Below are 16670 nucleotides of genomic sequence, written 5' to 3' on the forward strand. Positions count from 1 at the left end.
ACCTGGAATAACAGGGAAGACCAATAAGGAGCAGTTGGACATAGCTCTTTGACGTTTCTCCCAGGTGGGCCTATGCCTTAGAAGGATAAAATGTGTGTTCAGGCACTTCAAGTGGCCTACTTGGGCTACAGAGTCGACAAGGCTGGGTTACACCCGTTGGAAGATACAGTGAGGGCGGTCAAATGTGCCCCAGCTCCCACATCGAGACTGGAGCTTAGGACTTTCCTTGGATTGGTGAATTTTTACAAAACATTCATACATAACCTGGCCTCCATCCTGGTACCTTTGCATCAACTTTTAAAAAGGGGTCAGCCTTGGAAAGGATCCATTGGCCATGCCTTAATTTTCAGGGAAGTGAAGAAACCTCTATCATCCTCTAAGGTGTTGACACACTATGATCCTAAGTGAGATCTGGTGTTGATAATGTGATGTCTCCCTGCACGGCACCAGGGTAGTATTCGCTCAGAGGTGGCCCAATGGAGAGGAACGCTCAATAGCGTATGCATCCAGGACTTTGGCTTTTGCAGAGTGTAAAATACACCCAGACAGAGAAGGAAGGTTTGGCGGTCATATTTGGAGTCAGGAAGTTCCACCAATACCTTTACAGACATAAATCTGTAACTATAACAGACCACAAACCCCTGCTAGGTCTACGTAAAGAGGACCAAGGCAGTGCCGCCCATAGCTTCAGCTTTAATTCAGCAGCGGGCTCTCGTTCTCCATGTGTACAATTACATGTTGGAACACTGGCCGGGAGGCCAAGTAGCAAATGCAGATGCAGTGAGGTGCCTCCCACTGACAGATACACCACCGGTGCTACCACCACTGGGAGAGTCTGTAATGGCTTTAAATTTTCTGGACACACTTCCAGTCACAGCTGACAATATCAGACTTTGGTCACAGAAAGATCCAGTCCTGGCAAAACTGAAACAGCTGGTGGGGATGGGGGAAACCAAAGGGCCATCACAGCCAGAGGTGAAACCTTTCTGGACCCAGAGAGACCAGACCAGGGTTAGGGTAGAGTAGAGGACGGCGTATTATTATGGGGAGCAAGAGTGATTGTCCTGAGCAAAGGTCACTGCCAGACACTGACTGAACTCCACCCCAGGTCATCCAGGGGTATCCAACATGAAGATGTTGGCGAGAAGTTCTGTCTGGTGGCCAGGATTGGATGCAGACTGCGTTGGTCGGGCAGTGCCCAGACTGCCAATCAGGACAAAAATGACACCGACCGCTTATCCACATTTGTGGGAATGGCCAGGTAAACTCTGGGCTCAGTTACACACCATCTATGCAGGTCCCCTCACAGGCTCAATGTTCTCAGCTATTGTGGATGCAACTCAAAATGGCTGGACATGCAAAGGGCCGATTTGTCGAACAAGGGGACAATGATAGAAAAACCGCATGCAATTTTTGCAAAACATGGACTCCCGGAAGTGTCGATCGAAGATAACGGGCCACGGTTTACCAGTCGGGAATTTGAGTATTTCCTAAAGTCAAATGGTATTCATTATAAAAGGGCAGCTCCATACCATCCATTATCCAATAGTCTAACAGAAAGAGCCATCCAAACTTTGAAGGCAGGCTGAAAGAAACAGCCTACAGCTTCACTTGATGCCAACTGGTCTTGGTTTCCTCTTGATTGTCGGATCACCCCTCATGTAACGACAGGGATAGCTCCAGCAGAGTTACTAATGGGGAAAACATTCCACACCAGGTTAAATCTGATCTTCCTGGACCTGGGGGAAGGGTGAAACGGCATGAAGAACACCGATACCAGACCCAAGATTCTGCCAAATGAGAGAGACAGTTTACTTCATGGAATGAAGTTTGGTGCAGCAGCCCTGGGAATGGCCCGGCATGGGGAAGAGGAATGGTTGAGATGAGGTCAGGTCTCGTGATGTATAACGATCGGGAAGGTGCGATAGTCCTGAACAAGAATGTGGACCATATAAAAGCTGCCAACTTGCAAAATGGGCAGGAGCAAAACAGGCCCGGCCACGCAATGGGCATTCTGGCTGTTCTAGAACCCACGGGTTCTCCCTCTCCATCAAGTATTGAAGATACCTCAGAATCTGGTAAGGACATGTTGGACGTCACTGCCCTGATGCCTTTGCTGCCTGAAGAGGAGAATTAATTTCTTCCGAGACACTCCGGGTGCAAGAGATGAGCTGCTTTTTGTTACACATCGCTCATATCAGAGGCAGAGTCAGGGGAACCTGACCCGCTGCTAAAAAGCCACAGGAGGGGTTATAAGGCAAAGAACCAGCCTATGTCCTTGGACTCAGAGGGGGAGGAATGTAGTGATCGCAATGAGGTCAGCCAGGTGGACCCTGACTGGGGCTGTTAATCTGGTCCAATCAGAGAGCCATGGCTGACAGATAGAAACAGGAGGGTTGTCGGAAGGTGGTAGGGGCTGGGGCTTGCTGGGTCTGTATTGTCTGCACTTTTGTATGGAACAGTATTGTCTAATGTACAAATGTCGTTGTCACTGTATTGTCCTATGCGGAACTGGGATTTGAGGTTTGTCCTCCTCTCACTGTAAAATGGTTGAATGGTAGGGTTTGGGGCCTAGTTTAGCTGCTCCTCTCCCTTGTAAAATTGCTGTCTCTTGTGTACAGCTGTAAATGTTTCTTGTAAACGGTTTTGTTAATTTATTTAATAAAATAAACAGGAGATTCAAAAAAAAGAAACAGGAGGGTCCGAGGTTCTGTTCACTCGGAGAGCTGGATCAGTGTCATATGTAGATAGCCACATGTAAAGAAAGGGTGACAGGCCTCTGTGGAATTATTTCAGTATGGTGTTATTCACAGATTTAAAAAAAGCTTCTGATAATAACATTTAGCAAAGCAATTATCTATAGCTTACAAACCTTGAAATTAAGCTGTGCATTTGCATGGAATTGCTTTCTCCACTGTTTCAAGTATGCTTAAAACAAACAGATTAACTCCTCTTAAAATAGTTGGATTTCAAACAACATTCCGTCATTGTTTTAATAATACTCGCAAGTTCAATGGACCAACTGGCCATCAACTGTACTTTATGATTTGGATTGCTTAATTTCAAGGTAAGGTTGCCCATTATAATTTAATCAGTGAGAGTCCTGAAACAGCTTTGCATTTTATAAAACACACAACATAGAGCAGCAAAATAATTTCATTTGATTTTGATTAAGGTCCTGGAAGAATAGACAGAGATATCTTGCCGCACAAAGCAATATTTTCCTAATAGAGGTGAACGTGGGCGGCACGGTGGCACAGTGGTTAGCACTGCTGCCTCACAGCGCCAGAGACCTGGGTTCAATTCCCGCCTCAGGCGACTGTCTGTGTGGAGTTTGCACGTTCTCCCCATGTCTGCGTGGGTTTCCTCCGGGTGCTCCGGTTTCCTCCCACAGTCCAAAGATGTGCGGGTCAGGTGAATTGGCCATGCTAAATTGCCCGTAGTGTTAGGTAAGGGGTAGATGTAGAGGTATGGGTGGGTTGCGCTTCGGCGGGGCGGTGTGGACTTGTTGGGCCGAAGGGCCTGTTTCCACACTGTAAGTAATCTAATCTAAAAAATGCAGCCTGTCCCCAGGTTTCAGTTCATACCAGTTGTTTCCAATTGTGGATGAAGGAGTCACTGTGCAAAATGGTTCAGATTCCTGCAACAGTTCAGTTGAGATTAGGAAGTCACAGTAAACAGAGCCCCCACATGACAATAATGCACAGGAGCACTAACGTGTTTTGACACCAGCCCCTTGAAGTCTGGTATTTTGCTTTGTTGCAGTTTGACTCTTGTCTGAGGAGATACCTTCCGCTGACCAATGGGGAGGTAAAATAAGTTACTTCGAAATGCATTGACTTCCAATAATGTCACAGGTTCCAGCTCCCCGGAGGGTGTGACTGCATACTGACTCTAGTCCTGAGGACTAGGTTGCTGGCTCTGTGGGCTGAGACTCCCCAAAGCCTGTTAACCATTTAAAAGACAAAAGTTAGGAAGGTGATAAACACAGTGGCTACAAGACCAGATCAGGGGCTAGAAGTCCTGCAGTGAACAACTCCCCTCCTGACTCCCCAAAGCCTGTCCACCATCTACAAGGCCCAAGTCAGGAGTGTGATGGAATACTCCCCACTTGCCTGGATGGGGGCAGCTCCAACAAGACTCAAGAAGCTGGACACCATCCAGGACAAAGCAGCCCCCGCTGGATTGGCACCACATCCACAAACATCCACTCCCTCCCCCACCGATATTCAGTAGCAGCAGTGTGTACTGTCTACAAGATGCCCTGCAGAAATTCATCAATGGTCCTCAGACAGCACCCTTCAAACCCATGACCACTTCCATCTAGAAGGACAGGGGCAGCAGGTACATGGGAACACCACCCCCTGCAAGTTCCCCTCCAAGCCCCTCCCCATCCTGACTTGGAAATCTATCACCATTCCTTCAGTGTCGCTGGGTCAAAATCCTGGAATTCTCTCCCTAAGGATATTATAGGCCTATCTATAGCATGTGGGCTGCAGTGTTTCAAAAGGCACACTATCACCTTCTTCAAGTTAATTAGGGATGGACAATAAATACTGGCCCAGCCAGTGATGTCCATCCTGTGGACAAATCAAACAAAGTAGGCTGACGGGTACACACCAGGAAACACTCCTGACGTTGGCCAACCTGCAGAGCTGGGAAGAGTCCAGCTTAAATTTGACTCAAGGGTTCACATCCACGATGGAACCTCTGCTGATACCTTTTTTTTCAGCAGTTCCATTATTTACACTTTCTACGTCACTACCTTTTGTTAAAATGGAGAACAAAAATAGTGCAACTTCGGTTGCCAACCCACTGCACCAAGAACAGGCAGGATACCGTTTCAAGTCTGCAACTCTGGACAAAGCAAGGCGCTAATCTCAAGCAGAACCTTCCATGTCAAAGCCTGGCATCATTGCATCAGGAAGAATCTATGGCTCGTCTCCTTAGGACATTTACATTCCTCCTGGAGCCGAGCAACATTGGTAGAAATGCTGGTAAAAGCTTGCCCACACCAAATTCTCAACATGTATCTCAACTGCGAAGCAAAGAAAAGCTTTAAGATAGAGTTTGGGGAATCTCTGAAGTACAATGACCACTGCAATCTGTAGTACACTGCAGCTTAAACATGCAGAAACCTCTGCTGCTGAGCAATGCTGTGATTGCACTCAGAGATGATGATGCAAAATGTATTTCAATAATTAGTTCACCAAGCTCACTGCTAAATTCATTATTCATATATGATTTAACTTTGCTTTGGGAGCAGTAATTTTATGAAGACTGAACAATATATGCCTAATGATCTATTGCTATGGAATAGCCATCAATCAGCTAAGCTGCTTGGACAATTGTGACTCCTTTGTCTCCATTTGTATCACAGACCAAAAACATGCGAACAAATCAAGAAACCATGTACCTGGTTCATGGGGTATTTCATTCCATGTGTTAAATGCCTGCCCCGTTTACTGATCCCATTGTCAGATTCTGACTTTAAAATCTTTTCATGGTCGCCTTTCTCCTCCCCTTCGGAGTGTCCCCTTGTCTGCTTTCGCTTCCTCCGCCTGTTCCTTCTTTCCTTGGCACTTTTCGAGCTGAGTTTCGACAACTCTGATGAGCTTTGTGACATTCTTCCTTCCTCGTCTTCGTCTAGCGCATCTTCCGAAACGGTGCCCGCAGAGGTTGCTGTCGCAGCAGCCAGCTAGACACACAGATAAATAAACGCAGAGTTACATCCAATTGGAGCTTCACTGAAATATTTACCTAGATTGGATAATGCAAAGGAATACAAGTGATCTTGAAAATATTTGGGTGAAGTGGCGAGTTGACAAACGCCAGGGTAAGGATTTGAAACCGTTTTGTCGACAACAACTAAACTTTTTGAAAATAAATGAATTTTTAGCACCTGCTGTTGAGCTCAAATCCCTGCAAATCCACATGGCATTACACAAACGTCATTAGCTCACAAGAAACGTGCATCATATTTTACAATACATTAGGCTGACCACATCCAGGTTCATGCAGCCAGAGCATCTTTGGACAGAGCTGATTCATTGGACAAAATGATCTTGAGCTCACAAATGCTGATTCAAGATGAAAAGTGAAGGAATGGATGGTTCAAACGTACAAGTAGGGAGGTTATGCTTTAGTTATCCAGGGCATTGCTGAGACTACATCGGTGGTGCTGTGTATAGTACAGGTCAACATACATAAAAAAGAATGTTGATGCATTGGAAGCAGTTCAGAGAAGGTTTCCGAGACTAAGCCCTGGAACAAGTGGATTGCCTTATGAGGAAAGGTTGGACAGGCTAGGCCTGTGTCCTCTGGAGTTCAGAAGAGTCAGAGGTGACTTAATTGAAGCATATAAAATCCTGAGGGGGACTTGACCAGGTGGATGTGGAAAGGATGTTTCCTCTTGTGGGAGAATCTAGAATTAGGGGTCATTGTTTTAAAATAAGTGGTTGCCCATTTAAGTCGGAGATGAGGAAACACTTTTTTCTCTCTGAGGGTTGAGTGTCTTTGGAATTCCCTTCCTCAAAAGGCAGTGGATGTAGAATCACTCAATATGTCTAAGGCAGAGGGAGATAGATTCTTGATAACCAAGAGGATGAAAGATTATCTGGGGATTATAGAGTCATTGAGTCAAAAGCTTTACAGCATGGAAACAGACCCTTTGGTCCAACTCGTTCGTGCTGACCAGAGATCCTAAATTAATCCAGTCCCATATCCCTCCAAACCCTTCCTATTCATATACCCATCCAGATGCCTTTTAAATGTTGCAATTGTACCAGCCTCCACCACTTCCTCTGGCAGCTCATTCCATACACGCGCCACCCTCTGCGTGAAAAAGTTGCCTCTTTGGTCCCTTTTATATCTTTCCCCTCTCACCTTAAACCTATGCCCTCTTAGTTTTGGACTCCCCGACCCCAGGGAAAAGACCTTGTCTATTTACCCTATCATTACTCTACCTTATGAAAATCCATGTAGATAACATCCACTGTAGTACACTCATCAATCCTCCTAGTTACTTGCCCAAAAGATTCAATTAGGTTAGTAAGACCTGACCTTCTGTAGTGATTGGAATAAGGTCAGCCAGATGGACTTCACAGGAAATGAGTTGCCTGATTGGGGCTGTTCGTCCAATCAAGGCTGACAGATAAGAACAGGAGTGTCACTAACTTCTGGAGAAGCTAGGGTTGGTTTCCTTAAAACAGAGTAGGCTAAGGGGTGACTTAATTGAGGTGCACAAAATAATGAAGGGCTTGGAGTGGACAAGGAAGACCTGTGTTCCCCCACTGGAGAGATCAATTAGCAAGTAGCACAGTTTACGATGATTGGTACGAGGATTAGAGGGGACCTGAGGAATTCACTGCCTGGAATTCACTGGCTGGTTCAGTGATTGAGGTGCAAACCCTCAGCCCATTGAGAAGGAACTTGGATCTTCCCTTGAAGCACTGGAACCTGCAGGACCGCAGACCAAAGGCTGGTCTGTGGGATTAGAACAGACAGTCTGTTTATTCTGCCAGTGCAGAGATAATTGGCGAAACGGTCTCTTTCTGTGATGAAACTTCACGATGGCTTGTATGGTATGGCAGCCAGGAAATAGCATTGACTGCACAGCTTTGCAATTTGGTTTTTGCTTTAATGATTTAGCAAGCACTAATTCAATTTATCAACAGCTTCAGAGTAAGTTAATTGAGGGCCAGTAAATTAAATACAGTCCATGACTTAAATAGAAGATAGTTTGATGAACGAAATCATGCATTGCTGTATTTCTTCTGAGATCTAACATAAAAGCCCAGAAAGTTTCTTCGCCAGGGGTCAAAGTATTAAGGACTTATGTGGACCTTTGATATGGATTAAGATATTGGACCCTAATATTTTACAGTAGTCTGTTGCTCCATTTCATCCACAAATGTACATGTTGAAAGAACAAGATTTCAAAGTAGAGTTTTGTGAAATATAGTGAAATATTATAACAAAATATTTTTAGAAATATTATAATAAAATTATTCTTTTACTCCACTTCTTTGGTAGTTTTTTTTCTTATGGAAGAATCATCACAAGTATCAAAAGAAGAAACATATGCATGATTTTTTGACATTTGAAGTTCAGAAAGTTTTATGCTTTTATCCATTACGAGACAGAACTGCTCAAAGGTTCTGAAACTCCATTTTTGATTCTTCATCCATTTCTGAAGAATCTAAAGACAAAATCTCATTGCATTTAAAAGTTTGTAGCTTTTCCCTCATCACCCCTCTAATTCTTCATGTGCCATTGGAAAGAATAATTACACATCAATTTGAAGGCTCAATGCAAACTTTCTCCAGCAATGAGCTGGTTGAACTTCCCCATAGATTGGGAAGGATAGAAGTGAACTGAAGGAGGTTCCTGTGCAAGTGGTAGTCTACAACATGGCAACATGCACTCTGTGCACCTACAATTATAATCATTGATATTGATATTCAATGACCAGCATTTGATGCCCAACCATAATTGCCTAGAGTACAGTTAAGAGTTAACTACATCATGGTGGTCTGGAGTTTTCTTCCCGAAAGGACACAGAAACACAGAAAATCAGAGCAGGAGTAAGCCATTTGGCTCTTTGAGCCTGCACTGCTTGATTTCTTTTTTGTAAATCCATGCTGATTCTGTCCAAACCAGCCATTGTTTTCCAAGAACTCTGCTACTGAATCTTTTATACCAAGGATTCTTCTGTTTTCTCCACTACCGATTTCAGGCTAACCAGTCTATTATTACGAGTTTTTCTCTCTCTTCTTTTTAATGGTTGGGTTAGATTAGATACCTTCCAATCTATAGGAACTGTTCAGAGTCTATTGAATCCTGAACGATGACTATCTATGCCTGCACTATCTCTAGGCCAGCTTCCTATTGCACTCTGGGCTGGAGATTATCAGGCCCTGGGGATTTATCTGCCTTTAGTGCCATCAATTTCCCCAAACACCGTTTCTCTACTAATACAGGTTTCTTTCAGTTCCTCCCTGTCACTAGACCCTGGTGTTCCCCAACGTTTCTGACATGTTATTTGTGTTCGCCTTTGTGAAGGCAGAACCAAAATATGTATTTAAATGGTCTGCCATCTCTTGGTTCCCCTGTTTCTGGCTGCAAGGGATCGCCACCTTCACTAATCGGTTTCTCGTCACATACCTATAGAAGCTTTTCCAATCAGTTTGTGTGTTCCCTACAACCTTTCTATCATACTCTGTTCACCCTCTCTTAATCAACCCCTTTGTCCTCCTTTGCTGAAATCTAAACTGCTCCCAATCCTCAGGCCTGCTGGTCTTTTTTTGGCCAATTCGGATGGCCCTCCCTAGGATCGAATACGATTCCTAATTTCACTAATGCACAATCAAAATAAGGAAGACCATGAAATAGATTTTGAGGCAAGACTAAAATGTCAGTCGAGAAAAATAAAGGCCTTTTATGTGGCTAAGATTTCAATGGTTCAACTACCCACTCAAGAACAATGACGCCTAATCCTTCGACTTGTACAGAATGTTCATAATGGCTACAGTTTTTGTGTCCCAGAGTTATTCCTTAAGCTTTAAAGAGATTAGAATTCACTTCAGAGAAGATCAAATTTTGGGACAGAACTTTCATTAGTTGATGCCAAAGTAATATTCTGCCAAACTGACTCATTTTTCATGTCAACCCTTCCCTGACAGTACAGATGCTTCTGACAGAAACTTTGAACGTTTGCTTTTTCTCTCCACAGATGTTACTCAAGCTGCTGAGTACTTTCAGCATCTGCAGCCACTTGCTTTTATATTTTCTGTCTTGTGGAGAATGTTGAAATGGGTTGTTTCTTGAGGGACTAATATATTAAATGGACTCAAAACTACCGACTTCTATTGATACAAAATTGTTAACTATTTTAGAGGCCAGAGCATTTGGAGAAGTTTGACTCCATCTATTAAAATTAATAGAATTCCGAAGATAGTCATGAACCCTAATTCACAATATTGTGATCCACAAGTGCCCAAGAAACAAAGGTCATTCACCCAACCTTAAAAACAGTTAATGTAGCAAGATACAGAGCTACGCAGCCAAAACATTGGGAACTGAAAGTTTGAGGGAAGTTGATAAAGAAGTTGTATTGGTTCAGCCAAGAACAAAACCATTGAAATGACATGAAGTCCTCAGGAGTTAACAGCTTTGATCCTGGAAACTCAATTGCCATTGCAAGAGGCTCTAAATACTGATACAAGGAATTTAATATGCTAGGAAAAATATCATCGGAAATAGAAACAGAGGAAATAGAAGCAGAAGATAGCCATTTGTCCCCTCAATCCTCCTCCTGCAGATTCAGGATACAGTGACCCAACAGCTTGAACTACTGATTTCCAAAATAGTTTGGCAATGTTTTGGAGAAATTGGGTCAAACAATTGGGTTAAACTGTTCACACAAAATTTTAACCAGGCTTAAGTTTTCATAAACTTAGTTACAGCTTATTTGTGCCTTTTCAAAATGTAATGACTCATTAATTTTGCAATTTCAAATTAGAAATTTCGAATGTTATGAGCGGGAAACAAAGAGTATGTTAGAATGTGAAATGTTAGCACCAACTGCATGTTAATTAGGGTTTTAAAGCAGATGGTCTACAGTCAGGTCTTTGAAGAGATTTTTTGCCTATTTTCTTGCTATTAATGCATAGTATGCCAGCCCAATGCTGATCAATTTGTCCAAAAAAAACTTGATTCCCATTAGACTAATTTCAATTCCATCTACCTTCAATCTCATACCAAACCTGTTATTATAACTTAATTTGTTAAACCTTGGTGTCAGGCTGTTAAATCTGCATTTCCACCATTCATATACGACATATCCTTCCTGAGGCACAATATCCAAAACTGAGTGCAGTGCTCCACATGGGACATGACTGAGGCTTTCTATTACTGAAGCATCTCACTTGCTCTACATGAGACAGAAGCCCTTTTAATCTTTTATACCCGAGCACTAGCTTTCCAGGTTGCATACATGGCCATGGAGAGCCCATCCCCAGTCCTGACCTTCTTTCCATAAAGAAAACATGGCGATTTGTCTTGACACCTACCCAAAATGCAGGCCAAATTCTGGAGTTTTGCACTCCCATTCAGACTATCTATGGCCTTTGTGAAAATTGAGTGCAGGGTTGCAAAATCAAGAAGGGCAGCCAGGTTCTTCAGTAACATTACTGACAAGGGGAAATTCAACCTCTATAATAAATAGTAGCAGAAGGTCAATTATGATTTAACAAATGTCTTTTATCAAGGTCTTCGATTCATCTCAAGTTTTTAAAAGAAGCTTTGAAAATCAACATATATTCCCCTTCCCTCCATGTTTTTGTCTTTTTCAATTGACTGGACTGAAACAAAATCTCCACTGTCAATTGAGTTGTCCCACTGAAACAATATGGCAGATGCTGGTTCCTGTCTAAAAATGAGTGATAAGAAATTTCTCAGGGCAACACAGGTCCTCCACGAACAGTGAGTGTGTGCGTGCCTGTATAAGAGAAATAGAAGGCAGCGATCAAGGTGAGCTTGTGAATCTAATTGGAAAACAATGTTGACAATGTTGCTATGGATACCAACAGAATGATTATTTCTTATTTTAAAGTTCCAACCTCAAATACCTCAAGACTGTCCCACCCCAATATAAAATACTTAAGGTGCAAACCAGAGCATCCTCTTGCTGCTTCTTCAGCTGTTCCAGCATCTGTTTGAACTCTTGCTCTTTCTGCTCAGCTTCCTCCAGGGTAGCTTGGTTCTGCTCCTCGTAGGCCATGGCAACCACAGCCAGAATCAAGTTGACCAGGTAAAAAGAACCCACGAAGATGACAAGAACAAAGAAGATCATGTACGTCTTCCCCGCTGCTCTTAATGTCTGCAAAAGACACAATTTGTTTTTAAGTTCATTCTTATCAAACACACAGGGTCACTTTCAATAATCAAACATGGGTACAGTGACACCCATCTATCAGGATGGTTGTATCACATGAGGCTGGTCACTCATTCCATTGTTCTCATGCTTCCACATTCCACATTCAGCTGTTTATCCAATTCTCTTTTGACAGCAGTGATCCAATCTGCTTCCACCACACCCGCAGACAGGGCATTCCAGATCCCAACCATTTCCCCAAGTGAATGGGTTTTTCTCCATGTTGGCAACTCCTCTTTTGCCAATCATTTTAATCGGTGCCCCCTGGTTTCCCTTCAGTCAACGGGAATGGATTCTCTCCATCTACTCTGCCTAGTCCCCTTGTAATTGCCTATCAAATCTCTGCCTTTCTCTTCTCCTACCTCATATATCAGTTATAAAACCTCTCACTGTTTGGGGCATTTTTAGAGAGACCTTACTATATCTCAAAAACAGTTCAAAGCACTTCATAGTCAGTGGATATTCAGAGGGGCAAACGTCGCTATTGTTCTTACAAATATTTTGACAGTGTTGGTTGAGGAAAGAACTTTGCTAAGATATTGGGAAAACTTTCTTCAAATATTGCCAAGGGATCCCTCATACCCATGTGAACAGACATGACCTTGGCTTAACATTTCACCTTAGAAAATTCTGCTCTCCCTCAGGACTGCACTGCAATGTCAGCTGAGTCAAAGCTCTGAAACTGGTACAATATGAATGCACAAAGCATGGAACCAGACAAGCAATTTTGAAAATTCATTTGCTGGAGAGTAAATAGATCGGAGGTAGACGGTTTTGCAATGAGTTCCCATCACATGAAACAACAGGCCAAGTACCTGAGACTGTGAACCCGTGACATGGTTTTGCAAGTTTATCAACACTCCATAGTTAATAACACAGTATACTGCTGACACCAACTATATAGCAATCTCTTGAACACTTTGTTACACCTTAGTTAAAATGTGTGTTCAATTATTCAAATTAATTGGGTTAATCCTTCTTTAAAATTGGTACATGCATTTATACACGTATCTAGAATATTGCAAACAGTTTTGGGCCCCTTATCTGCTCAGCTGACATTGGGTATGGAGGGACTCTCTTATGAGAAAAGGTTGAAAAGGTCGAGTAGGTTGGACCTGGACTCACTGGAGGTTAGAAGAATGAGAGGCCACCTTTTATTGAAACACACAAGATTCTTAGAGGACTTGGCAGCGGAGAAACAGGAGAGTGGGAGAGTCTAGGACCTTGGGCAACATCTCAGAATAAGGAGTTTTGCATTTAAGACAGAAATGAAGATGAATTTCTTCTTGCAGAGGGGAGTCAATCTGTGAAATTCTTTACCACAGAAGGCTGTAGATGCTGGGGCATTCCAGATCCCAAGGCTGAGACAGACAGAGTTTTAATCAGGAAGGGAATCAAGGGTTATGGAGTAAAGGCAGGAAAGTGGGGTTGAGGATTATCAGGGAGGAAGTAAGGACTGCAGATGCTGGAGTTCAGAGTAGCCATGGGCACCCGCACAGGCCCCAACTATGCCTGTCTCTTCGTCGGATATGTGGAACAGTCCATCTTCCGCAGCTACACTGGCACCACCCCCCACCTTTTCCTCCGCTACATCGATGACTGTATCGGCGCTGCCTCGTGCTCCCACGAGGAGGTTGAACAGTTCATCCACTTTACCAACACCTTCCACCCCGACCTCAAATTTACCTGGACCATCTCAGACTCCTCCCTCCCCTTCCGAGACCTCTCAATTTCTATCTCGGGCGACCGAATCAACACGGACATTTACTATAAACCGACTGACTCCCACAACTACCTAGACTACACCTCCTCCCACCCTGCCCCCTGTAAAAACACCATCCCATATTCCCAATTCCTTCATCTCCGCCGCATCTGCTCCCAGGAGGACCAGTTCCACTACCGTACAACCCAGATGGAAGACACTTTCCTCATTCCTGAAGAAGGGCTCATGCCCGAAACGTCGATTCTCCTGCTCCTTCGATGCTGCCTGACCTGCTGCGCTTTTCCAGCAACACATTTTCAGCTTTGAGGATGATCAGATCAGCCACGATCTCATTGAATGGTGGAGCAGACTCAATGGGCTGAATGGCCTACTTCTGTTCTTATGTTTTATGGTCTGACTTCCTCCGAGAAGTGGTGGGACAGATATTTGGGTGGCAATAGAACCGGAGGTTATAAGGGGTATGTAAAGACCGAGGCTCTCAAATGCTCCATGCAACTGGAATTCTGTGGAAAGGTGTCAACCATGAATAGTGGAAGTGTGTTGGTAGATGAATATCCTGCAGCTTTTCTCAAATATCTTTGGAATCAGGAAATAGTTAAACAGAAATTTTTCCTCTGAAAGTTAAATAGACCCGTGGTAAGGTAGATTTACCCGAGATGGGATAGGAACAGACCCTTTGGCTAAATAGCCTTTTCTTCAACCATTTTGGGAAAAGCTTGTCTGTGTCATGTTTCATATTTCGGACAACATCAAGGTGGAGATAGACGGATTTTTGATTCACAATGGAATCAGTAATTCTGGAGGGCAGGAAAGTGGAGTTAAGTTTACAATCAGATCATCCATAATTGCACTGAATTGCAGAACAGCAATTATATCAGCCATGATCAAATGGCAAAACAGACTTGGTAGGCCAAATGACCTAAGTCTGTTCCTATACGTTATAGTATAAGAGGCTTGAGGGGTCAAAAGGTCTACTCCTGCTCCTATTTCTTATGTTCTTACAAAACGGAAACCTATTTGTCATCTATTACACACAAAGCACACACAGTTTCCCTGCACTTTAAGATTCTGCTCTGATTATTGAATTAATATTGCCCTTCAGTTGTCCTGTGCCATTGTTGGTCAATCTGACCAATGAATAGACCAGTTATAGAATCTTGCAAACTGCGGGTAAATCGTTGTCAGCTACTTGTGTTTAAATCACCATTTTCTCCAATGGATCTCGAAACTGTCTCTCCTGTGTTTTCACTTTTCTGTAGTTCTTTTATGACTGTTTCCAGTTATCCAGGTCTGTTTGCACACAGACTCTGCTGCTGGCCTTGAGCCAGGTAAGGAGAGGAACAGCAGGTTGATATTGTGCAGCAGGAGCAGATTGGAGTCAGGACAACTGCCAGGAACGGAACTGCTATTTTAGACACAGTTAGCCTATGAATGTTACTCATAAGCTGCTAAGTGCCAAAAAATGAACAATTCTGTTGCATTTTAGAAGGGCAAATCAAGTTAGTATGCAAGATTTATTCCCTCCACCAACCAACCCTGAAAAAAGCATCTTTCTTCTCAATTTTCTACCTTCTTTATAATCTCCTGAATGTCTTGGCTTTTTGTTAGGGTTTTAGTTCCATGAGGGGGCAATTTAAGTGAGTCAGTTAGATCACAGAATTATTACAGTGCAGAATGATGCCATTTATCCCATTGTGCTGCACCAGCTCATCAAGTGAGCATCATTCCCTCGTGCCAATCTCCTGCCTTTTCCCCGTATCCCTGTACCCCATTTCTATCCCAATAACCATTCGATGCCCCTCTTGAATATCTCAACCGAACCTGCCTCCCCCACATTCCCAGGCAGTGCATTCCAGACCCTAACTACTCGCTGGGGGAGAAAGGTTTTCCTCACCTCCCCCTCACTTCATCCCTTTCAATCTCTGTCCCTCTCGTTCCTGTTCCTTTTCCATGTGGGAACAGCTTCTCCCGATCTACTCTGTCCAGCCCCCCCCCCCCTCCATGATGTTGAAACCCTCTCTCCGATCTCCCTCTCAGCCTCCTTCTCTCCAAGGAGAACAGTCCTAATGTCTTCAATCTCTCCTCCTCACTGAAGTTTCTCATCCCTGGAACCATTCTGGTAAATCCCTTCAGCCCTCTCTCTCTCTCCAATGTGTTCACATCGTCCCTATAGTGTGGGGCCCACAACTGGACACAATCCTCCAGCTGAGGTCTAACAAGGGTCTTGTACAAGTTCAACATCACCTCCCAGCTCTTGTTCTCTAAATGGCTACAAATGTGTGAAATAACTCCACAGAGGCCAGTGTCCTGTCATTAAGTCTCCCCTTATTTATACGTGGAGAGTCCTTGACTCTGATCCAGCTCCCTCAGAGGCAGCTCTCAGAGTGAACAGAACCTCTGACATTCCTGTTTATATCTGTCAGCCAGGACTCCCTAATTAAATCAGGCTAAGAACCCCAATCAGGGAACTCCGATTCTACGAGGTCCACCTGGCTGACCTTGTTACAATCACTACTGTCTGGTTCGAAATACGTCAAGAGTGGGGGCTTGATTTGAAAATTTAAATTTTGCTGTAATTCTTTGCCTGGCTATGTCTAAATCATATACTTAATGAGAAGATATGAGAGATTCCAATTCAGATCTTTCTACCAATTAGAAAAAAAATGTACTCCCTGCTATCTACCCCCAGATATCACTCTATCCACGAGGCTATATCTTCTCCTTATAACCATACGCCTCATCTTTATACTGAGTGTCTTCCTTGGCATTTGATCAATTATTTCCTAGAATTTAATATATACACAACAACTGCATTTATTTAACAAACGCCCTGTGCAACATACAATAACATTACCCAACACAACCTGTACCTATACCACCACCACCCCCCACACCCCACAACCCCTACCCCCATCTCAATCAGCATTTTCCTGGATTCATCAAGTCTACCCCATACCTCATTGGGGATCTAAGCGTTGATTCACAATTGGGACAAGACTATCTGTGAATCTC

At 43.5% G+C, this 16670-nt stretch overlaps 1 protein-coding gene and 1 long non-coding RNA gene across 13 annotated transcripts in view; one reads left to right on the plus strand and one right to left on the minus strand.

The window, feature by feature from the left end:
• LOC140471320 (sodium channel protein type 8 subunit alpha-like) overlaps window positions 1–16670 on the minus strand; it is a 512936-nt gene that overhangs the window by 370082 nt on the left and 126184 nt on the right. For all 12 annotated transcript variants that reach the window (XM_072567324.1, XM_072567320.1, XM_072567321.1 and 9 more), the window contains exons 11-12: window positions 11675–11881; window positions 5417–5698 (exon numbers count right to left, since the gene is read on the minus strand). In XM_072567324.1, the coding sequence (XP_072423425.1) occupies window positions 5417–5698; window positions 11675–11881 (489 nt within the window). The remainder of the gene's footprint in view (window positions 1–5416; window positions 5699–11674; window positions 11882–16670) is intronic.
• Window positions 1–16670, plus strand: part of LOC140471322 (uncharacterized) — a 69110-nt gene that overhangs the window by 7074 nt on the left and 45366 nt on the right. The window lies entirely within an intron of this gene.

This window comes from Chiloscyllium punctatum, chromosome X (assembly GCF_047496795.1).
Source record: "Chiloscyllium punctatum isolate Juve2018m chromosome X, sChiPun1.3, whole genome shotgun sequence".
NCBI classification, from domain to species: Eukaryota; Metazoa; Chordata; class Chondrichthyes; order Orectolobiformes; family Hemiscylliidae; genus Chiloscyllium; species Chiloscyllium punctatum.